General features: G+C 46.2%; 1 protein-coding gene across 1 annotated transcript; it reads right to left on the reverse strand.

Moving 5' to 3' along the window:
- Positions 1 to 236: 236 nt before the first annotated feature.
- LOC119440741 (uncharacterized) lies at positions 237 to 14,905 on the reverse strand. The gene is made up of 3 exons (XM_037705623.2): positions 14,812 to 14,905; positions 4,411 to 5,260; positions 237 to 2,126 (listed from the first exon to the last, which is right to left on the reverse strand). The coding sequence occupies exons 2-3, from the start codon at positions 5,251 to 5,253 to the stop codon at positions 843 to 845; spliced, it is 2,127 nt and encodes a 708-aa protein (XP_037561551.1). The 5' UTR covers positions 5,254 to 5,260; positions 14,812 to 14,905; the 3' UTR covers positions 237 to 842.
- Between the last annotated feature and the right edge of the window lie 10,034 nt (positions 14,906 to 24,939).

Genomic DNA, 24,939 nt, shown 5'->3' on the forward strand with positions numbered 1-24,939 from the left:
GTTAGCAAGGCCTGAGAGAACAAATTACACGTGCAAACACGTACGTACTCGTCTTCCCCTTGCTATTAGCAGCGAGAAAACGTAACACAGTGCGAACAATTTGCAGTGCATTTTTACTACAAGCCGCAAATAACTTCTGCTGTAGGTGCCGTCTGCACTTTAAAGGGTACAGGGCAAGTGCGCAGCAGTTGCCATTGCCGTCTCTAACTTTTCCATAGGGGGCGAATATACGGTACCAAATCAAAACACAATCGGTTCTGCTTTATTGTGCAAAAACTAAAGATAAGCTATATCGCTACGGCGAAGTTTCTCGTGACTGCGTTGTCTCGCCCAACTGCGTGACGCCTTCCGACTGCTCGCTGTCATCCGGCACAGTGGTAGCTTGCAATTGCGTGTTAAACCACTTCGCAGTGCACGTATTCGCTCTTCTCATCATCGCGTTAGCGTCGCACTGAAACGCATCCGCAAACACACCGATTTCCTTGAGAGGTTCATTGCATAAGCGCGCGCCGTCTCTCTCACCACACTGTTGATAGCACCAAACAGCGTACAGGAGCTGCATGCCGGATAGGTCGGGCACGCCAGGGATGGTCAATGGTTTGTCGTCGCCTTTGGTCCCTGTCATGGCCGCAGAGACGGTGACCGCCAGGGCAATAACGCGCTGAAGAATGATCATCTTTCCGCCTGACTGCGTGTCATTACTGGGCTCCTGCAGGCTGAAAATGCAGTCAGCGGCCGCGCGCCATCGCGTCGTGTTTTCCAGAGTCACGCACAGCACCTTGGCCATGGCAGACGCCATGAGTGAACCCAGGCTGGCGAGCTTGAGCAGTAGGGGCGCGCCGCTATCGTAGGCCGGCAAGACGCCCACGTCTGGCCGAAGGATGATGTCGTTGGACACGCCATTGATTCGGTAATATAGCAGGTCCGATGGATGAACGCCGGCCGTTCCCGTTGACACGTGACTCCAGAGGGAAGTGCTCCGGCCGGACCATGAGTCGCTTCCAGTTCAGCAGCGGATCCGACGTCATGTCCTCGTATGTAGCGTAGTTCTCTTGGAGTGAGCTTTCCTGTGAGAGTGACAGGAGGTCGAAAACGTGGCCCGTATCGTTAGCGTAGCTGTGTAGCCTCTTGACGTTGGAGTGGAGCTGGTCGCCCTTGGCGAACAACTGGTTGTAAGATTCGCGCACCATTTGCAATAGCTGTTTTATGTCGGACTTGACGTCCGCGGTGAACATCTTCGAGACGTACGGCGCTAAGAACGCGTAGCTGGCCGTCTGCTCTAATATGGCGTAGCAGAAGCGGTACTGGTACTTCACCGCGTCCTGGTACGTTGGGAACTCCCTGATTATCCAGGGCGCGTACACTCTCCTCGCCAGGATTTCTACCATGTACCACCTAAAATAGGCTTGCGATTCCATTGCACCAAATTGATTCGGAAGTTGCATGAATTTCTTAAACAGGAAGAGAGAGTCCACGTAAAGCCTAAGGGAATTACTGCTGTTAAAGTACGTGTTGAGAATGCTCGTCCACTGTTGTTGTGAAACGCCTTGAATCGCGTCCTGAATGGTAGTCTCGTTCCAACCGGCAAAGTCGTTCGTCGAGTCCAGCGTGTTCAAAATTTTCATCGAATCCGTAACGACGTTCTGGTCGATCTTCTTCCAGTGGTCGTACGTCACGTTGGGAAGCATGTTGGGCTCGAACGTAGTGTGAAACACCTCGTAATCGTTTCTGAGTCCATCGTAGAAGCCAGGTTCCTGCCTCCTGCGAGCATACGCCTTCAGTGACTCGCTGGGTGCCATCCGCAGGGTGAGTCCTCGGTGCGCGGGGCGGACGTACGTGAACTTTATTGGAGCGGCGATGCTCCACCTGAAGTGCAGGAGGAACGTCGCGTTCAGAGCGTTGACGGGCCCCGTCCAACCGGGTGGAGCGTAGAGTCCGGCTTCCTCAAGGATCTGTACGAGGGTGGTGAGGTTGGTGTTGTTCTTAGCGACGATGTCTTCGCACGTCTGGTAGGCCAGCGCGGCCTTCTGTACCGGTGACTGTCCTGTGGGAGGCACCTCCATCGTCCGTATTAGATCGGTGACGTCATCGATAAGCTTTTCGAACAGCACGTCGCCCTGGCTCCCCTGCAGGTGAAGCATAGAGACTACCGTGGGTATTCTTTTGCAAACTGTCACGTGCAGGTGCTTCTCATGAGCTTATAGATGAAGCGTTCGCCTTTGATGTATATACTCCCGCGAGTGTGGGTTGTGAAAACAAAGAGGTCAGTTCATTTCCTTAAAGTCCCCTTATCAGGGGTATTACATAAGGGGTCAGGTATAAATAATGAACAATTTCACATAAGTAATTTTATACATAATATAAAAGGGATGTACACTTCAAAAAAAATAAGGGTGACAATAAAAGGAAATTACACGTGTTAGATGATGCATTCGAACAAGAACGGACAAATAATTTGCAAAAAAAAAAAAACTGAAGAAACGTCACAAGTGAACATATGGTGACTATTAATAGTGACAACATGGTGGGGAAGGGTATTCAAATCTGATATTGCTAGGAGAAAAAATTAAACAGACAAGGTAGTTGTGTGTGATAGTGGTTTTAAGATTGAAGTCGGTGAGCAGTGCATTGTGATATTCTTGCATGTGGGGTGATGTATGCCACTTGATTGAGTGAACTGTAAGAGAACTTGCAAAAAAGATCAAGGCTGGCTATAGTACGGCAGTCCGCAAACTACTGTAAATCATTCCGCCTTTTGTGGTGACACGCTTATGACGTACGAGTACAATGAATGAATATATCGCGCGCTTCGATTACGCGCTCTTTTGTGACATTAACGGTGTGGTAAATCTAGCAGCTCATCAGCGAACATCCAAATTTTTCAAGTTACATGTAGGAGTAAGCTACTACATGTAACGGACCAAGAACAGACCCCTGAGGGACACCTGAAGAGACCGGGAGAACGGAAAACTGTTGCTAGAAAAAAAAAATGCGCGTGAGTTAGGAATGTTTCAAGCCATTTTATTACATCATTTCGTAGAAATATATATATATATATATATATATATATATATATATATATATATATATATATATATATATATATATACGAAATGATAAATTCAAGCACTGAAGCGCTGAACCTAGCTACAAGCCATATGCACAGCGCCCCGTTATCACGCATTGCACGCCATTCATGGAACACGTCATTTACTCGCTCATCATGAACCATTCGAACGCCAGCCATTTTATCCACCCGTCACAGCATGGGTTTCGTAAGGGCCTTTCTTGCGAAACCCAACTAGCTCTATGTATTCATGACCTGCATGTAAATATTGACTGTAATCAACAAACTACTGCTATTTTTCTGGACTATGAAAAAGCATTCGACAAAGTCTCTCACCCCCGACGCATGCTACAAAAACTTTTTTTTTTTTTAGATTTAAACCCCGATGTAATAAAATGGCTTGAAACATTCCTAACTCATGCGCAATTTTTTTTCTATCAACAGTTTTCCGTTCTTCCGGTCTCTTCAGCTGGTGTCCCTCAGGGGTTTGCTCTTGGTCCGTTTATCAATATTTACATGCAGAGCATGAATAAATAGAGCTAGTTGGGTATCGCAAGAAAGGTCCTTACGAAACCCATGCTGTGACGGGTGGATAAAATGGCTGGTGTTCGAATGGTTCATGATAAGCGAGTAAATGACGTGTTCCATGAATGGCGCGCAATGCGTGATAACGGGGCGCTGTGCATATGGTTTGTAGTTAGGTTCAGCGCTTCAGTGCTTGAATTTATCATTTCGTAAAATATATATATATATATATATATATATATATATATATACCATGAATTCTGGTATGTGCCACGGCCGCGCACAAATTATGGAATGCAGGCACTGAAATATGCTCTTCCGTCAACTCTAAATAACCATAGTTTAAATGATTTGTCTATCAAAAACATCTCTTATAAGAACCTTCAGAAAATATCTTTGTGATTTCTTTCTGTAGTTCTAATAGTCGTTGTGGTAATGTAGAATTTTAGATTTCAGTTATGTTATAGTATTCGCTTAAAGTACTGTTTGCAATATTCTTATCGAGTGGATCATCCGTCGGCATGCAACTGCTTCATGTACTTACGGGGGATGGGAGCTTTGTCAAGCCGCGATACAGTGGCTTTTTTCCCCATCTCCTCAGCCATGTGATGTATTACATGTCTGGAGCAATAAAATACTACTATGGCGTTCTATATATATATATTACTTATAATCCGAACAATCGCACAAAAGCAAAAACAAAGAAACGTCTCATTTCCGATTAAACAAAATGAAACGAACTTAAACTGTCAAGACAGAACGAGGGCGTCATTTGCCTTCCCCTCGCGGGTCAAAAATCATCCCGCGCAGTCGCTTACCCCGTACTTCCACCCTCCGCAGACGCGCTGGTAGAAGTTGTCGCAGGGATCCACGTCCGGCGAGACGCTGTCGAGCAGCAGCTTGGCGACGTGCTTGCAGTGTTCAGACTCGCAGCTCACCGTGGTGACGCCGCCCGTCTGTGTCTTGGAGCCTCCGAGGAGCATCATGATGACCAGCAGCCCGACGATGCCCACGAGCACTGCCACTCCGATGACGAGCAGCTTGCGCTGATTGGGCTTGCTGGGTGGCGATGATGCCGAAGGCGGCGCCGGCTCGGGCATCTGAGCGTAGAACGCCTCGTCGAGAGCTGCCGGCACCAGGGCTTTACTCTGCTCGGCAACCGCCGGATCCTCCTTGCCAGTCGAGCTTTTATTTGACGGCTGTGTTCCCTTGCTGCCTTTTACGGAGCCTTGTGCGCCCTTGTCGCTTTTCGAAGAGCGTGGCGAGTTGCCCTCGTTTTTCGGCGTCGTGGCCTTCTCGTCGGACGCAGGAGGTGCAGCTGCTGCAGCAGGGTGCTCGGTGGGCGTCGAAGCGGCCAACGATTTGTTGTCGCGTTCCTGTCCGGAGAGCAGTTGATCCACGGCGGGCAGATCCTGGCCCCCATTGAGCGAGTGACGGTCGCCTTCGTTCGTAGGTGGAGGGGGCGCCGCCATCTCGATCGCCGGAATCTCCGCAGGCTGGGGTGGATGCTCCAAGGCTGGCCTGTCCTCCGTCAAGTTGGGCGGCGCGGCTTTCTCCTGCTTCTCGGACGTCTTTGAGCGAGCGAAGCGGCGCAGCCAGCCCCACCGGCCTTTCTCGGCTTTGGCGTTATGTTGGCCCCCGTGATCCTCATCGTCAGCCATGGGAGCACTGGGAAAATGTAATTGATAAGGAGAAGCGGCAAGTTCGAGTATAGCGCTAGGCGCTATTACAGCGTAAGCTGTTATGGGCTCATTCCAATAGCCGTTTCGGTTCGCGATGGTGTCGGCCGCCGATGGCGTCTGCCGCCGTAACCACTATCGCCGGAAATGCGAAAAAAGTACCCGGTTCCCGCCAGGATCGAGCCCGCGCCCGCAGCGTGAGAGCCAGATACTCTACCACTGAGCCACGAAAGCGCTTGCTATCGGGCAGCGGAAAAATGCCCTATAAACGCTCCCTAGGCAGACGCGCAGGCGCAGACGACCCGAGCCTCCACCAGTATGGCGGGGGTATCTAGGTAAGGCGCCTGCAAACGCAGCGTGCGCAGGCGCAGACGACGAGATGCGATTCAGACGAGGCGCGCAATAAAATAAAAAAACGCGATTCCCAGCCTCCTTTAGTATGGTGGCGCCATCTAGTTAAGGTACCGGCAAACGCAGCGTGCCCGGCATGTAAGTTGCAGTTGTAAGGCTTGATCGGGCTCAGCAGACTGCTGTGTAGAGAGCATTACAAGCCGCAGCTCACCGTCGACGCCGGGCGGACAGTTCAGATCATTCTCGTCAAAACGAGGCGAAGAGATTGCCGCGAAGACCCTGTTGTGCGTGAAGCTACTATTGAGCCGCTCCACCAGCTTACGCTGCGACTGCGCTGCGTGTGCCGCGCAGGCCCTGACTTTTTTTTCTTTAACGCCTAAAGTTATCAGAAACTGCAATTTTGGCTAGTTGATATAGATTTATCGTGATGTCATAAGGCGCCAATGCGGGCATACACCATAAGGTGTGTGGCTGCGAAAATTCGATCAGCTTTCCATTCAAATCCTTCGGCCAAGACTTCTTTCCGGTCTCTTTGTGCTCCGCTATGGTGATGCGCACTTTCTTTAAAGCAGAGACTATAGCACTAATACTGCATTGCGCGCCAGCGCTGTCCGTAGCGCTGACCGTCCTCAGTAGAAGACCCTCCTCATCACTTGGCCTCCTCGTTCCGCGTTATTTCGCGCGGCTCAATTTACACATCGATTTAGGATACGCCAGCAGGAGGCGCCGCCCTATTGCGTTACGATAAACTGGCGTAGACAGGTGTCGAGGAAGCACTGAGAAGCCAAAACGTTGGGATTACACGAAGAAGTACTGATCAGATGGACCAGTGCCTGGAAGATAAAGTTGAAGTGAGTAAACCAAAGCACAAAAAAAAACTAATGCGCAAGAGAGCGTTGGGTGCGTGACATTCACAGCAGAGACATCGCTCAAACAACCGATACCGTGTGAGGCCTTAGGGCGCTAAGAGCTGCAACTGAAGATGCAGAAACATTCTTACGGCATGAAGATGGTGCGTAACACCTTACAAGAGGACGTGCTGCAGTAGTTGCACAAGATTATTAGTCATAAATCCGGTAAAAGAGAAAGGCCCTTTAAACGAGAGCGCCCAGGGCGTTGCCATAATGATCTCTGGGCTGTGGCGATTGCACGTGTATACCCGCGCAAAAACACTGCAGACGCTGCCGCGCGTGCCTTTGCACTGCCACGCCACAGTCCAGAGAGGAGGTTCTCGCTCTCCCCGATGAAAACGGCTATATTCACCGCTTGGACAGATCCAGCAACTGAGAAACCGGAGAACACAAACTGTAAAGTAGAAAACTTCAACTGGAAAGAAGCAAAACAATTCTGACAGCAACAACCGACTGATTGTCACAATCGACAATCACTTTCTTCTGTAACTTGCTGCATATCACCGTACCATCCATGAATCACGACACCTTGAGGCTACATCAGCAAACGCACGAGCTGGCAATATCGCTGCCAACCACACTGGCAAATGATAACACGAAACAGTACGTCTTGTAATCGCTGCACAACTGTTGAAGCTCCCCCACTCTCTTTTATACTGGCTGAAACTTTGTTGTAATGGCTAGCCGTCAAGCGGACGCGCTCGACGCGGAGGTGTCAATTGCTGATGGAGCCCGTGATGTTCCGTACCTTGCACAATAATTCCCATTTCCATGCACCAAAATTCCCATATTTGCGAAAAGTGTCCCCTGCCCCATTATTCTAAAAACATCACCGTAAGTTTCCTTGCACATACATATAAATACAAGACAAGGTTCTGACTGGTGTTACAGATGTCGCATGTAGCTGTAGCCCGGAACTTCGCGTTGTTGGCTGGGCGTGCGTGATTATATTTCTTAATGGCCTTTCTTTCCTTTTTTTTTTGTAATATGTCTGTCGTAAACAGAAAATGTGGGTCGATCCTGGCGGTAGTGCAGAAAGGGTCCAAGCGTAATGGCGCATGCTCCTCTGAACTAGCGAAGCTGAGCCTGGCTAAGTCTAGCTAAGCATGGTTGGGACTACTTAAGCTTAGGCAGTCATTGATATAGCAATGAATAGCTAATCGATAATTGAAATTGAAATTGTTTATTCGCCATCCCGTACTAAAGCACGAAGCCAGCTCATGATAACGCACAAGCGACGCTCATACCACTATATTGATCAATAATCAATAAATTGCGGGAAATGCTGGGGATGACTTGGTAGTGCTTAGCCTAGCTCAAATACGTGGCCAATACCTTGCGATAGTCAATCGATAGACAATCAATAGCTAATGGATAATTGATCAATAATCAATAAATTGCGGGAAATGCTGGGGATGACTTGGTAGTGCTTAGCCTAGCCCTTAAGCTGGACTAGCTAGGTGCCCATCCGCTCCGCTGTCTCTTTAGCATTGCGCCTCTAGCGGAAGCTATACGCTAATTTTTTTTAGTAGTTCTACCAACGTGTCATTATTTCGTATTATTGGCGGTACCTGTCCAAACGGGAAACGAGGACATCAAAGGTGGAACCCGGACTGGTCCGTGGACTGGGGCTCGCCGAGGCCGGCGCGTGCCAGGGATGTATAAGATCGGCTGTCTGCGATAGCCGATAGCCAATTTGGTATGCGAACATCCCCTGACATGGGTTTCACCTTCCAGCTTTGGTTCCCCCGCTGCCCCTTGGATACCCCGGAGTGCCTGCGCCGCCTACTTTATTATAATCTCAGGTTCGCTCCCGAAGCATCCGTTTGCGGATACATGCACCCTCCTGAAGCAGTAGTTCAAGAAAATTCGATCTAGCGTCGCGAAGAAAAAAGCATCATACGACAAAACAAGCGCCCCGTGACTTCTGCAATATCAGTCAGAACCTTGCTCGCATAGGTTATATGAATTTTATCATGGCTTTAATTTCCGCAAATTTGAAATTTTTACACGATTGGAAAATGTCGCGATATCTGTGCGCACGCGACAATATCAGGGACGAAATGTGGATACAATGTTGGAAAGTAAAATGTTATTTGGCCGGCTAGTTCTGCTGGCTCTAAAACGTGGCGCATTCAATTTACTTGGCTGAGCACGCCTGCGCTATTCCATTCCTCTCAAATGCTGTACGGGGAGCCACCAGTTGTACCGGCACATCTATTCACAGCTAAACTCCCAAAGTCGCATATGACCATGCCCACAGAATCAGAACTCGCAGCCCTTCGTGTCACTGTTAATGAATATATTCAACAGGAATCACCATTTAAGTGGCCAGCGTTCTGCGATTCTAATGTAGCCCTTCAAAACCTGTAGGCAGCGTTGAGTCATGGGAATGCGCGGGAAAATGTGACAAATCAGTTCTGTGAAAGCCTGCAAGGTGGATGAAGGTTCATGAAAGTAAAAATTGTCGCCCACCCTATTGTGGCACGAAGCAACAGAATAGTATTTTACGATCGCCGTGGTCGAAAAAGGACGTGATGGTATTTCGTAGTGGCTGTCTGGTCATTGCGGCATATTCGGCAACCATCTTGCTGACGAACCTACCAGATCAGCTCATGAAAATGCACAAGCGATGCTCATACCACTATTAAGAACGGACGCACGCAGGGACCTTCAACTAATTACTCGCTACATCACGCTGGCTCTTTGGAAAACTCTAGAGTATTCCGACCATCGTTTGCGCATGCTTGATCCGTCACTGCAGCTACGATTGCCACCACAGCCGGCGTGACACTAAACACTGTTGTCACACCTATGACTGCGTGTCAGGGGCGTAGCCAGAAATTTTTTTCGGGGGGGGGGGGGGGGGGGGGGGAGCAAGCTTCTGCTATCCTCTACGTCACGTGATCGATAATAAATATCGGTAGTTTAATTAAGAAGACTCTATACATGTATATCAAAGAAATGGATCGCCTCCCCCCCCCCCCCCTCGCGTGTGCGTGTGCTTGTGAAGAAATTAAGTTAAAAGTAAAATAAGCTCAGTAAATACAGTAAGTACGACAGGTACAGTGGGCGTTTGGAGCAACGGTCTCTCATCGTGCTACTGAATGGACCAGTCTTCGGAAACGCATCATTGAGACGACCCGTGCGATCGGAGAAGACATCATTAATTGTTAATTTCCGTTAAGCGTAGATGGCGTCGTCCTCGTCGGGGCGAAGTGCGTGTCACAAGTCAAGGACGGCTATACGCGCGATAATGCACGTGTGGCCAGGCTATACCTACTCTCATAGCAATAGCTTGTTCGCTGCGTCTTTGCGCTAGAAAACTTAAATACGCGCAAAAAGCGTAAGGCTTTTTTTAAAGACGATAGTCTTTCTTGGGGAACTTAAACGCTGAAAATTTGGTCTGTCTGTCTGTCTGTTTGTCTGTCACCCGATTCAGCCACCAGGCCAAAGTTGGACCACTTGCTTACCGCCCACACTACCTAAACTGGTACGGCTGTTCATACTTGTGAACGTTATCGATCACAAAATATTACGCATATCGGCGGCGCAACATCACTAGGTAAGTATTAGGAGGTGTGCTCCTTTAATAGAAAATACATAGATACGTAACTCTAAAGACCCTAGTTTCTTAAGCTGCGCTGAAAATGCCATGCTATGCGCGCCGACGAACGACGTTCCCCGACTGCGCGCCGACGAGCGCCCTCTGCCATGGAGGAAGGAAACCCTCTGCACAAGCTCATGTTTCCCGATGTATTGCCAGATGGCGTCCATGTCTCACGCAGCGCCTCCTCAATTTTATCAATGCCAGCCAGATGCGGCCGATTCAACATAAAGGAAGCGCTGTCTGAGGCAGGGCAAAACATAAATGGCCGCTTGATGAAATAATGCGGTAAAATGAAATCTGTTCAAACAAACCTTCATGCCAGGACGGAAATGGTACGAGAACAGCATCACGGGTGGCCGCGGATCAGACCAGCACTCATGTAGTACGGCCGGCAGAAGACTATCGTCTTTCGACGACATTTGCAGCGAAGCACGCAGATACGCGGCAAATTTTTTTTTTCGAAGCTTTCGTCGCCCTGCTCCCTCATACGAGAGGGTTGCATTTCCTGCGGCAAGTGCATGGGCCGCTGTGTCTTCTGCTGTGTGCGAGCGTGCAGCCGTCATTTGCCTTTACGTCAACAGATTCAGAATTGTACAGAATATTTCACCGCACAGCATAAATATGGCATGTGTACGCATTTTAAGTAGTGCGTGCAACTCATTTCTGCTTCACTTACGCCGGTGCAAACAGGAAGCGGCCTCGTACCTCACAAAATCTCGACTAGTTGGTGTACTAGCTGATGCAGGAATGAACTCCGGTCTTGTTCAGTGCGTAGTGCACATAATCAATTTCTCAGGACGCGTGAACTCCGACGAGAACTGTCAGCGCCTGCAACAAGAGTTTACTTACGCTGTACTGCGCACAACAGTAATTCATGCTTGTCGGCTGTCTGTTTCGTGCATTCTGTTGCGAGTCGGTGGAATTTCACTGCTGGCATCAACCCCTTCGTGTGTACATTGCTGGTTTGGGATTCCACAACAAAACAGCAACTACCAGCCTTCCGTAATTGCTGGTTTGGGATTCAACAACACAACAGTAATTACCAGCCTTCCGTAGGGGCGCAATCGCAAACAAGAGACGTTTCTCGCGCAGACTAAAAGATCCTGCACGAGCGCGGCCTAACCGGCACCTGAAGGGAAACGGCGGAAATGTATACCGGATATTTCGACTACCTGCATGGGGTCTTTAACGTGCACCTAAATCTAAGTAAATGGCATCGAGCGTTTTCGCCATCATCTAAAATGCGGCTGCCACATTTGTTGCTTCATTTGTTGCGCATTTGTTGCTTCAGAATGCGGCCGCCACATTCTCGCCCAAAACTTTACAGAGTGTCAAAGCCTTGACAAACACCGTGACAGTTTTTTCCATATGCAGACATAATTCGCGGCAAATTACCAACCCCCACGAAGGTTTGAAAAACTATGGTGGCCGCTTCTGGTGCAGCACGTCAAGAACGTGCTGGGCCAGGAGGCATGAGCCTACCAGGAGGCCCGGACTTGGGCTTCAGTTCCTTCGGGCTAATAAATGTTATTTCTCTCTCTCTCTCTCTCTCTCTCTCTCTCTCTCTCTCTCTCTCTCTCTCTCTCTCTCTCTCTATCTCTCTCTCTCTCTCTCTATCTCTCTCTCTACCAACCCAAACGCAAGCGCCCAGGAATGAAATTGTGATAGTAGCACCGGTTTCATGAATTATGTCAGCGCGAAGCGACGAGAACAAAGGGTGGGTAAGTGGGGGGGGGGGGGGGGGATTTCGGGGGGGGGGGGTTGAACCACCCCCCCCCCCCCCCTTGGCTACGCCCCTGCTGCGTGTCGCCTTAGCAAATGCATAAACTTATTCCTTATCGGAATAACCGAATTCCCTATGTGCGATCAGTGTAACTGTGAGGAGACCATCGATCACTCTTCTCTGCCACTGCACCCGCTCTGACGCCCAACGCCAGCCTCTCCGGAGCGCGCAAAGCCAACTCGACGGTCGACCCTTTACAGAGGCGACGATCCTGCACATGGGTGCTTGGCCTCGTTAATCATCAAACCAGAAGGATATGTGCGCTCTAATGATTTTCTAAAATCAGCGGAGCTGAAGAATCAGCCATCTCCTTTTGCCATCTTTTTTCGATCACATGAATCCCCTCACCCCACGCAGGGTAGTCAACCGGACGACCGTCTGGTTACCCTCCTTGTCTTTCCTTATTCCTCTCTCTCTCTCTCTCTCTCTCTCTCTCTCTCTCTCTCATCTTTGCACAGCATTAGCTGCGCCGTGACGTGCCAGCATACTCATGTATGAATTTTGCCTTCATATCAGCCTTGAACATAGAGTAAATATCCACGTCTAGGGGCTGCAGAAGTGTGCCGTATAGGCACAAGGCCGAAATCGCAAAGTTTAGTAGCCGCGAATATGCCAAAGGTTATTGATTCGCGAAAAGTTATGGCCACGATATTATAGAGTTTTGCAGTATTTTTACTTCTACGTGACGCGAAGAAAAAAGCGCCATATACGACAAAACAAGCGCCCCGTGACTTCTGCAACATCAGTTAGAACCTTGCTGCATAGGCTATATGAATTTTATCACGGCTTTAGTTTCCGCAAACGCAAATCGCAGACATACTGCGATTTGTTTTCGAAGGCCACAATGCACAATTCGTTGAAAAGAAATTGCATTTCATTTAGTTTCGCGTGTAAACAGTCTTACACATGTGGAAATTTCGCCCGTTGAGGATAAAGGACCAGTGAGGGACTAATATATTAATTTTTGGCAACGACACAGGCATGTGTGAAAGCAGTTGCCCAAAGAAAGGATATTCTGTTGTGTACAGCCCCCGACCATCCATGCAAGTGGCTGAAACTTAGAAGCTATAACATTTTTCTATTTTTGCCTATCACGTATGCTATGGGCTTTTGCAACGTTCTGTAGTTTGCTGCATATTTAACGGACACAAATTACTTTATGGACACGCCACAGTACATTCAGGCTTGGTCGCACAAAACTTGACAACATAATGAGTATCTGAACTGAGTTGAGGTTATTTGAACTTAATTATTCGAGTCTTGCCTGCAGCGTGAGAATTGTTTGGCGACAACGGCACCTTTGAGTCTTTGTCTAGCGTTTCCCGTTTGACGTGCCCTAGCAGAGGGTCCACAGGTCGTTCTGAGCCGTTTGTCGAAATGGCTCGGTTCCTTCAACAAGTTCTGGTTCCCCTTCAGTTCCAAGCTGGCGGGAAAATAACGCTTCGGTTCAGTTCCGGTTCAGGTGAAAATAACGGTTCAGTTCCGGTTTTCGGTTTAGTTCCAGTTAGGTTCGACACCCTGCACGTAGAAGACTGAAGACATGCACATACCTTCAAGCACCTTGGAATGCAAACGCACTGGACTCGAGAGAAATCGCTTTGCTGGTCAGGCGCTGTCTCCTCTCAATCGGTCTCTTTCGAACAATGTCCTCTTCTGCTTCAACTAATGCCCCCAGCACGAGAAAGAGCACGAACGCGAGCACGCGAAGCTTCAACCTCCTTTGCGAGCGTACTAAAAGAGACAAGAAAAAGGATAAATCAAAGGCAGGGATAGTCGACTCTTGTCCCGGACAATTTGTCTGAAGTCCACCTTGTCTGGCTCCCCGGACATAGTGGAATCATTTTAAATGAATCAGCTGGCTCGCTCGCGTCGTCCTCATTAAATGCTCCGGTCTTAAGTGTGCTTCCTGATTTCTCTTTTACTTTGAAACCCCTATTATTCAGGACCTCCTTCAGGACCTCCTTCTGTATATTAAGAGCCTGTAATCTATTTATTCATTTTCAATAAAACCGATTCTGATTCTCATTCTGATTGCTAAATTGTAATGAATCACGCCTACTTTCCGCGGATGATATTCGACATCTAAAATTTTGGTGGAACACGAGCAAATGCCTTTCACGCCAATGAGAGGTGACGTTATCAAGTTTCCGTTGTAGAGTTCACCGCCTAAATTTTTACCTTCATAGATCTGGTTTATCCATAACTAGACCTGCTCTTCTTGTAATGAACCAGAAATTATTGACCATTTCTTTCTTGCCGGCCCCTTCTCCTCCCTCCGCAGAATGTTCCTCATATTTCCAACTGGTAATCTGGGTTTAGAACTTATAACACCATACATTTTGTCATTTGGTACAAAATGCTGTTGGACTAGTCAAGAACCTGACTAGTCCACTACTGGCGGACGCCGTGATTGCTGCATGCAGCGGGCAAATATCAGGTTAGCAACCAAAGTCAATTAGGCACAAGCCATGGGTCGATGATTACTGCTCTGCACAAGTTCATTGAAGCGTCCGGAAAGTTACGGTGCAGGGTACCGACCGTGTGACATTTTATTTTATTTTTATTTTTTCCAAAATGTATAGGTCTCCTAAATATCTGTGTTATCATTTAGTTGCCTAATGCTTCATTTTGAATGTTTGCCTTTACCCCTTTTGTAAATTTTTTGGTGTACGTTTCAATCCACCCAGTGGGGACAATCCCCCTCGGGGGTACGAGCCATGTTTTGAGGCAAAAGCAACAACAACAACCAATACTGAGCCCGGTAGGTTAACCTGCCTGTGGGAGGGGGGAAGAGAAGGAAAAGCTTAAGGTAAAAAAAAAAGTCCACTATTGATATCGCCGGCATAGCAATAGTTCTGTGCTGTATATCACAGATGGTCACTCACTCCAGCAGTCTTCAGAAATCGAAGCATCTTCTAATGCGAAAGCGTTGAAGGCCCCGTGTCGCAGAAAATCGTGTCGCCGTCGGCGGCGTTGTCTGTTAAAGAAAATTGCCATATATATTTAGGTATATGTATATGCCACGCCTTGCTATATGCCATACGATATATGCGGGTTACATTGTCCACACCATTGAATCACTAAAGTAGCTCAGACCTTGTCTTATGTTCTGGGCGAAGTTATTCCTCGGAATTTTGAGAATGACAGCCCACAAACAAATGTCATGAAACAAAACACTGACAGAGCATGCCTTTTATGTTAAGTCTGCTTAGTCTGAAACAATAAAAGTGCCAAGCAATAACAGAAACCTGAAAATTATGTAACTATTTTGGCATGGTAGTGCACTACCTCCGGGATCGGCCCATGCAAGAGGCCGCGTTTCTACCGGAAACCTCGTCTTCGTGCATAGCGTTCGCCGCCAGCGTTTCCCGGTAAACATTACGGTTACATAAGCTGCAGTTGCCGGGAAGAGTAAGAAGCAGTCAGGGATCTTTAAATGCTTTCACCTTCCACTCTTAAAGGCGAAGCTTAAGCGTCCTCCAATTTTTGTGGCCTTTTGTAGCTGCGATATACGAGGTCATGGTCCCAAGATCTTGTTACATGTGAAAATTTGTCGATCTAGCTGATTCGGAGATGTGCGGAGGAAATTTCTTTCATTTTCAAAGGACGGGCAGTAGCATAGGAGGTGTTCCTTGCTCTCCTGGATACCGCAGACATTGCACTCGGCGCTATCGGTCATTCCAATCAAAAATGAATATGCATTGGTGAATGCAAACCCCAGGCGTAAGCGACAAAGCACATGTTTGATCACTTCGGGGAAGCAGGTAACATCCGCAATTGCATAGATGGTCGAGAGAATGCAACCGATGCATGGTGAAATAATTCATGTGTGTGCCACTTCTGCAATTACATACGGTGCACTAGCTTGCTTAAGTGTTTGGCTGCGTCAGGTCTCGACAAAGGTATAAAAAGTTCGGCAGGTGTTACACTCTTGTAACACAAGAAGGCGAAAGCCTACTGCACATTTGGTAATACATGAAGTTATACAATAGGGGTTAGACTTCTTTCGAAGACATATTGGTAATGCATTAAGTTACACAATCGAGGCTAGACTTCTTGCAAGACATAACGAGCCGCAATGGGAAGTACACGTGTGACACAAAGGCGACCTCCTGAACGCCACATATGAGCAATTAACGTAGTACATAAAGTGCAGCATGTTAGTACACGCACTAAGCCACACCTTTAGTCAGCGAGGTGGCTGCGACGTGACGTGTGCAATCACGCACACACTATAGGCACACCTTTAGTGAGCCAGAACCGAGAAGCAGCCGTGGCTTCAGGGAAGCGCACTCGTCTCCATCACCCCGGAGGCCCTGCTTCGATTCCTAACCAGACCGAAATATACGACATTTTCTTTTCAAAGCCACTAATTTACTTTGTTTACAGGTGGTGCCCTTTAGGAACCTGCGACAAGTATCTGTAACTGAAAGGCGTGGACACGGAAAGGAGGAAGAGGTCAAGAAAATTGGCAACCAAGTACAGGATAATCAAAACTATATAAATAGACAACCAGGAGTTCTTCCAGGTTTTACTAGGCTTGGCTAAGTTTTGCAGGGAAATGCTAAGTGCTGCTAGGCACGGTATTCCGAATCGGCTCGCCGCCGACGCGCAGATTCTCGCTTGGCCGCGCTTCAAGATGAGCGGAAAAATTGCTGAGCATGTGTGCGAAGGTAAACCCAGGTGCCACACAGAAACGAGGCTGTGAAACACAACACAGAAAGAAGTTCGTCGACTGCACTGTTCCGTTCCACTTCAGTGCAGCAGACTGGACGATGTCTGAACAAAATATTAAAGGAGCATGATTATAATGTTTCCAAAGCAGTCGCCGGACACCTTGGGATACATCGTAGAGATTGCGGATCTCGGCCATTCTTTAAGAAATGCAAGATTGTGAGCAAAGATGGCAGCCAAATGACGCGAGAGATAATCGAAGCCGCTGAGATTGCGCGTGTGGGAAGTATGTGCGTAAGCATGCCATCCGTCTCCCTTAGTGCAAAAGAAATAGATTTCCTCACGCGCTAATCTGAAATTTGGTATCCTCGTTCCTTTTTTGCGATGTCGAGTGCAGCAAAAATGATCACGTGACAAAGCCGGCTTGGTATTGGTGGATGGCCCTTTTTAGGAAAGTTTTTTTTTTTTTTGTCGCTCTCCCCCTTTGAGTATCTTCCTGTATTTATTCCGCTGACAAGGGAATAAATCGATAGTTGCAAGTAGCGTTCTGTGGTGTGTGTTTCCCACGAAACACAAAACGTCTTGAAAACTTCTCGGAACGGCTACAAACGGATAGACGTCTTGGTCTACGCGAAGACGTTAAACAGATGTTGTTGGAAACATTATGTAGCAGGAAGTACGGTTAATCAAATATGCTATTGTGTTTCAGCTGTGGTAACAGCCCACCTCTGGCGTCACCGGAGTATACTTTGGTGAAAGCCTTGAGAGCGTATAACTCAAGAACCTTCTTAGATGCTTTTGTCGGAAAATGTGCGACATGCTTGGGCGTGCGGGTGAAAGTGAAAAAGGTTTAAAATGCGCGTACCCGACGTGCAGCGTTACATTCCGTGCGACTTTAACAAGCCATACGCAATCCGTTAACGCCGCATCATATAGCCTTTCGCAGCTTTCCCCCTTTGGGTGAACAAGCAGAAAAAGCCTGCGGGGTTATTTGATTCCTTTTCGATTTTTTCACTCGATGAGTCCGTCACGACAGTCAAAGTTTAGAAAAAAGAAAAAGAAAACGGCCGGGCGCACACGTGCGCGCCCGTTCAGCGTCCTTATCAGAGCCGTGCCTTCCTTTCCCTTTGCGTGAGCAAGCGGTGAAGAAGCCGGAATTGCGATACCAGCTATCGTCACCAACAGATCTGGCCGCGCGCACTCGCAAACGTGCGCTCCGTTTGAGCGAACTGTCTGCTCTTGGACCACATGTCTTGGACCGCACCAGGGGGACGCGCTGAAGTTTCCGCGAGCGACTTAAAGGGCCGTGCTCATGCTCGCAAGCGTTTGCTCGCCAGTGCTCATGCTTCTCTTCCCAAGTCTTTTGCTCGCGTTCAAGCCTTGACCAGCGCCTGCAGATACGGTGCAGTTCCTTACGGTACGTATACGTTTACCTGCTACAACTTGCACGCCACTTTTGTTTTGGCGGGCCCGTACTGGCGCGAAGTTTAGACTCGAATATATTTGCATGCACGGTATGTAGCAGCACGTTCTTTTGTGATCTGGGAGGTAAAGTCGGAGTTTCACATAATTGGTTGAATGATTACATAAATTCTAACTGCGTGTGGCCTTTAAGATGGCAGCAGCGTGCTGCATTGCGTAGTATACTGGGGCTTTGCTTTCTTGGCTTCTCCTCTGTGTAGCTTCCAGCACGCTAGCAGGCAGGAAAATAGTCTTGCATTGGTGTGGTAACTTCACTTATAGTTGGAGGATTGGAAAACTTTTTGCGCCATGAGATTCGTGAGACGACGTCCTTTAATATAGTGAGGCCATTCTATGATTAGCTAAGTGTTTAGGGTCCCTTTAGGAAGAGAATGGTTTTATTGACATGTGACACAATACCACAGGGATATTGTAAGAGACACTCGGAAGGAGCAGTTGCCGGCCTTGATTGTCAGGCTAAGCCCGACCTGTTGCTACAACTCACCAACACCACTGCTTAAATAAAAGTAGCATACTCTTGTAAGAAATTTGTTTGCAAACCATCTAACTGCTAATGACCTACTACAAGTCGTGTGTGGATCAAACCATTTGCCAGTTTTATTTCACTCTACAGTAGCTTTTTCATATCATATCTGCAACTTAATTCTGAACGTCATCGTACAGCATAATATTTTGAGAGAAAGTATTGCTTAAATTTATAAAGTAAATGTGACCGAGGTAAAACAACGGCACATATGTTGCTTTTTGAAATACCGAATCGCACATCTTTTTTGTAAATCAAGTGTGGCTTACTCCCTTTTTTCTTCACTGTTGTATTACAGAGCAAACTTCTGTGGGCAGCCAGCGGTATCCAAGACGGAAGGGACCTGGATTGCTGTGGTTACTGCAGCTACGTCTTATTTTCTGTGGTCACCTTTTCTACTGTATTAAAAAATTTTGTAAAATAATTCTGCATGTCCTTTAATTTATTTGTCAATAAAGCCGCTTTCTCACAAGGTCAGGTAATTTTTTTCTGCATGTTGTTATGCACATTTGCTTTAGATGTGTATTGCACATTTGATATATGTTAAACAATTTTATGCAAGTTATTATAAATAATACAACGTAATGCTTCAATTTAATTTTCAGTTCTACATAGTAACATGTGTACTATGAAGCTAGCATACGGATGCATGGTATGCTGAAGTGGCCATTAATTTTACTGCGGTCACTGTAGAATTACAATCTACAAATGCTGCTTTAAAGACAGCTATAAAAGCCTGCATATTGTTCCTGAAGCCATTATGACTTCTGAAACAATATGCAGGCTTTTATAGCTTAAGAATTTTATTAGACGTTCCCAGAATTCTGTTATAAATTATAACAGAATTCTGGGAACGTCTAATAAAATTCTTAACTTGTTCTTGTCAAGATGTTTTATAAAAGCCTGCATAATGTTTCCAATGCCATTATTACAGAATTCTGGGAACGTCTAATATAATCCTTGAAGTTGTTCTTGTCGAGATGTTTATTAGCCAACTTTTAGCGTAACGTTAGCAGGGCTTACTGAAGTACCTGTAGACGTCCACGGCTAGAAAATGTCTTGACCAGGACAGCTATTAGACTTTTGAATTATCCGTCCAAGACATCTTTCAGACATCAAATAGCTGCTTGTGCGTTTCGTGGATGCACGTCTTCTGACTTATTAAACACCGGATCCGAAGAAATACTTCATATATACAGGGTGTTTCAGCGAACACTTTCAAAATTTATTTAAGGTTCTCTGTGGCAAATAGCCCAATTATATTTGATGAACTGGTCTACTCGAACAGGCGGACATAACTTGCACAAAAAATTGAAATGCATAATCGACTAATTAACAAAAATTCACAAACTAAGTTTTTAACTAATTACCTAATGGCCCATATTGCAATTTACAAATTGTAGCCGTGGAGTTCGCAAGGCAGATCCACTTGGAAATAATTCTCAGGATGACATCAGTTTCTATATATTAATTCCCTAACTTTGCGGAGAAATGCATTGGCGTTGCATGCATTTGTGCTTCAATGCAATTTTGTGCTTCAATGCATAAAGCGACGTATTAAGAAACTAACTGGAACGCCAATGCATTTCTCTGCAAAGTTCGGGAATTAATATCTCGAAACTGGTGTCATCCCGGGAATTCATTCTAAGTGGATCCGCCTTGCGAACTCCACGGCTACAACTTGTAAATTGCAATATGGGCCATCAGGTAATTAGTCGAAAACTTAATTAGTGATTTTTGTTAATTATTCGATTATGCATTTCAATTTCTTGTGCAAGTAATGTCCGCCTCTTCGATTAGACCAACTCATGGACTAGAATTATGCAATCTGCCACAGGCAACCTTTAAACATTTTTGAAAGTGTTCGCTGAAACACCCTGTATATATTGGTTAACATGCCAACAGTAGTTTTCGAAAGACCTTAAGCACGGTTTCTGTATAGTCGTATATGCTAATAAAGGAATGTTAATAATATAGCAATCAGGAAGAGGAAAGAAATGTACTCGATCGTGAACATATAAAAAGACATTCGTTTCAAGCGTGATTCATTTAATTGGCAATGACGCATTAGTCACCGTACAGTTCTCAGAACCAATCTGTATCCGGCAAAATAAAGAAATAAAACAATCAAATAAACAAGGAATAAACGACACGTCTGAAGTCACGCTGGCATGCGTAAATCTGCGCGAAAAGTCCGTTTTAAGCGACGGTAACTATTCAGAGGTACTGAAGACCTCCATGGTATAGTGAACTAGAATTCTAGAACACTGTATCCATGGTGTACGGCACTACCGTCGAAACACACAAGCAACTATTTAATGTCTAAAAGATGTCCTGAACGGATAATTCAAAAGTCGAATAGCTGTCCTGGTCAAGACATTTTCTAGCCGTGGACGTCTACAGGTACTTCAGTAAGCCCTGCTAACGTTACGCTAAAAGTTGGCTAATAAACATCTCGACAAGAACAACTTCAAGAATTGTATTAGACGTTCCCAGAATTCTGTAATAATGACTTTGGAAAGATTATGCAGGCTTTTATAAAACATCTTGACAAGAACAAGTTAAGAATTTTATTAGACGTTCCCGGAATTCTGTTATAAATTATAACAGAATTCTGGGGACGTCTAACAAAATTCTTAATTAAGCTATAAAAGCCTGCATATTGTAGGCTTTTATAAAAGCTAGCTATAAAAGCCTGCATAAGATATAATGGCTTCGGAAACAATATGCAGGTTTCATAGTCTTTAAAGCAGCATTTATAGATTGTCATTCTACAATGACGTGGTACGCAAAATTATTCCCCACTTCTTCCGCATACCATGCATTCGTATGCTAGTTTCATAGTACACATGCTACTATGTAGAACTGAAAATTAAATTGAAGCATTACGTTGTATTATTTATAATAACTTGCATAAAATTGTTTAACATATATCAAATGTGCAATACACATCTAAAGCAAATGTGCATAACAACATGCAGAAAAAAATTACCTGACCTTGTGAGAAAGCGGCTTTATTGACAAATAAATTAAAGGACATGCAGAATTATTTTACAAAATTTTTTAATACAGTAGAAAAGGTGACCACAGAAAATAAGACGTAGCTGCAGTAACCACAGCAATCCAGGTCCCTTCCCTCTTGGATACCGCTGGCTGCCCACAGAAGTTTGCTCTGTAATACAACAGTGAAGAAAAAAGTGAGTAAGCCACACTTGATTTACAAAAAAGATGTGCGATTCGGTATTTCAAAAAGCAACATATGTGCCGTTGTTTTACCTCGGTCACATTTACTTTATAAATTTAAGCAATACTTTCTCTCAAAATCTTTTGCTGTACGATGACGTTCAGAATTAAGTTGCAGATATGATATGAAAAAGCTACTGTAGAGTGAAATAAAACTGGCAAATGGTTTGATCCACACACGACTTGTAGTAGGTCATTAGCAGTTAGATGGTTTGCAAACAAATTTCTTACAAGAGTATGCTACTTTTATTTAAGCAGTGGTGTTGGTGAGTTGTAGCAACAGGTCGGCTTAGCCTGACAATCAAGGCCGGCAACTGCTCCTTCCGAGTGTCTCTTACAATATCCCTGTGGTATTGTGTCACATGTCAATAAAACCATTCTCTTCCTAAAGGGGACCCTAAACACTTAGCTAATCATAGAATGGCCTCACTATATTAAAGGACGTCGTCTCACGAATCTCATGCCGCAAAAAGTTTTCCAATCCTCCAACTATAAGTGAAGTTACCACACCAATGCAAGACTATTTTCCTGCCTGCTAGCGTGCTGGAAGCTACACAGAGGAGAAGCCAAGAAAGCAAAGCCCCGGTATACTACGCAATGCAGCACGCTGCTGCCATCTTAAAGGCCACACGCAGTTAGAATTTCTGTAATCATTCAACCAATTATGTGAAACTCCGACTTTACCTCCCAGATCACAAAAGAACGTGCTGCTACATACCGTGCATGCAAATATATTCGAGTCTAAACTTCGCGCCAGTACGGGCCCGCCAAAACTAAAGTGGCGTGCAAGCTGTATAGCAGGTAAACGTATACGTACCGTAAGGAACTGCACCGTATCTGCAGGCGCTGGTCAAGGCTTGAACGCGAGCAAAAGACTTGGGAAGAGAAGCATGAGCACTGGCGAGCAAACGCTTGCGAGCATGAGCACGGCCCTTTAAGGTGGCGGTCCCACTCCGGCGGCACGAGCCCCCCGTTTTCAGTACTATTGGAGCAACCGTGGCGGCTCTTCTACTTAAGATATGAAGTTGTCGTATGAACCATAAAAAGCTTAATTCCTGTAGATTCCAACTATATATAATATAAGGAAGTTGATTAATGTGATTTAGAAATAAATGCTCAAGAACAAGCATGAGATACATGGTTTTTGCAAACTGTGTCTCAGTTGTGACCATATTTAGAAGAAACTACCGCACTTACTGCATTGCGGCTTGCTCTGTAGCTTTAGGACATATTTATCTAGTTCCTAGACGTAGCAAATTTATTTTTAATTTTTACTTTTTGGAGAATTTGCTTTTGAAAATTGCCAAATATTGCAATCTTCTGTTGTGAACAGCCCGGCAACTACATGCTCAAGGAAGCTAAATTTTGGGCGAAGTAGAGACCAAGGAATTTCCATTTAGGACACAAAATTTCATTCATGTAACTTTATTCGTTTTCCTAATAATGCGGCCGAAAATAAGCAATATTTAGAATTCTGGTTTTATTTTTGCCCATTTTTGCGGGAAGGTAATAAAGCTGCGAAGCTGCGCTTTAAAACTAATAAAGTTACATGAATTAAATTTTGTGTCCTAAATGGAAATTCCTTGAACTCTACTTTATCAAAAATTTAGCTTCCTTGAGCATGTAGTTGCCGGGCTGTTTACAACAGAAGATTGCAATATTTGGCAATTTGCAAAAGCAAATTATCCAAAAAGTAAAAATAAAAAATTAATTTGCTACGTCTAGGAGCTAGATAAATATTTCCTAAAGCTATAGAGCAAGCCGCAATGCAGTAAGTGCGGTAGTTTCTTCTAAATATGGTCACAACTGAGACACAGTTTGCAAAAACCATGTATCTCATGCTTGTTCTTGAGCATTTATTTCTAAATCACATTAATCAATTTCCTTATATTATACATAGTTGGAATCTACAAGAATTAAGCTTTTTTATGGTATATACCACAAATTTATATCCTAAATAAAAGAGCCGCCACGGTTACACCAAAAGTACTGAAAACGGGGGGCTCGTGCCGCCGGAGTGGGACCACCGCCTTAAATCGCTCGCGGAAACTTCAGCGCGCCCCCCTGGTGCGGTCCAAGACACGTGGTCCAAGAGCAGATAGCAGTTCGCTCAAACGGAGCGCACGTTTGCGACTGCGCGCGGCCAGATCTGTTGGTGACGATATAGCTGCTATCGCCATTCCGGCTTCTTCGCCGCTTGTTCACGCAAAGGGAAAGGAAGGCACGGCTCTGATAAGGACGCTGAACGGGCGCGCACGTGAGCGCCCGACCGTTTTCTTTTTATTGCGATAGCAATTATATGGACACTTGAACCGGATTTCTGCCGTCGGCGTCGTCGTCGCCGTCGCCGTCGCCGTGAGGTTCCCTATAGATAAAATCTTCGCCGCGCGCCGTATGCCCGAGAGGAAGCGTGCGGAGACGCGCGCTATCACGGAGAGCGAACGCACTCAATCTCCCACGCGCAAGCAAGGAAGCAGGAAGCCAGAGCCGGAGGGAGCAAGGGGGGGGGGGGGGGGGGGGGGGGGGGCGCACTTCTCTGCCAACAACCGCGCTCGTCGCTCGCTCGCACCGTCTCTTATCTCCACACGGCTCTGACCTTTAAGTGCATTCGCCGCTCAGTTTCCGTTGAAGCGATAGACCGCACGTACCTTCGCCCGCTGCGGCGTATGCTTGCTGCCGGCGTTTTGACAGTCGTTGTCTGCTGTCATTCAGTGTGATCTCTTCGTGTTTGTGCGCGCTCACACCACGCTTGTTCATTCAGTTCGTAATAGTCGGGCCACATTTTCCAACGCACGCTACACACGCAATGCTGCCCGGATCGGCAGTGCAGCGCTACAGGTGTGTCCCTTCGCACGCGCTGCCCACGGGAAGCGCTTCTCATCAACACCACCGTTTCACACGCGCCTTCTCGTGGTCATCGAGTCTCTCTTCATGTCGGTCTACTTACGCCGCAGCACACCTGCTTACTTAATCAGCTCATGTTTACTACAATTCATATTGCTACCAAAGCCGCTCACCTTACTTCGTATGACATTGCTGTGTTGCTATCGCATTCATTGCTTCGCCCTTAGGGCGAAACTGTGACATTTTT

Source organism: Dermacentor silvarum, chromosome 2 (assembly GCF_013339745.2).
Source record: "Dermacentor silvarum isolate Dsil-2018 chromosome 2, BIME_Dsil_1.4, whole genome shotgun sequence".
NCBI classification, from domain to species: Eukaryota; Metazoa; Arthropoda; class Arachnida; order Ixodida; family Ixodidae; genus Dermacentor; species Dermacentor silvarum.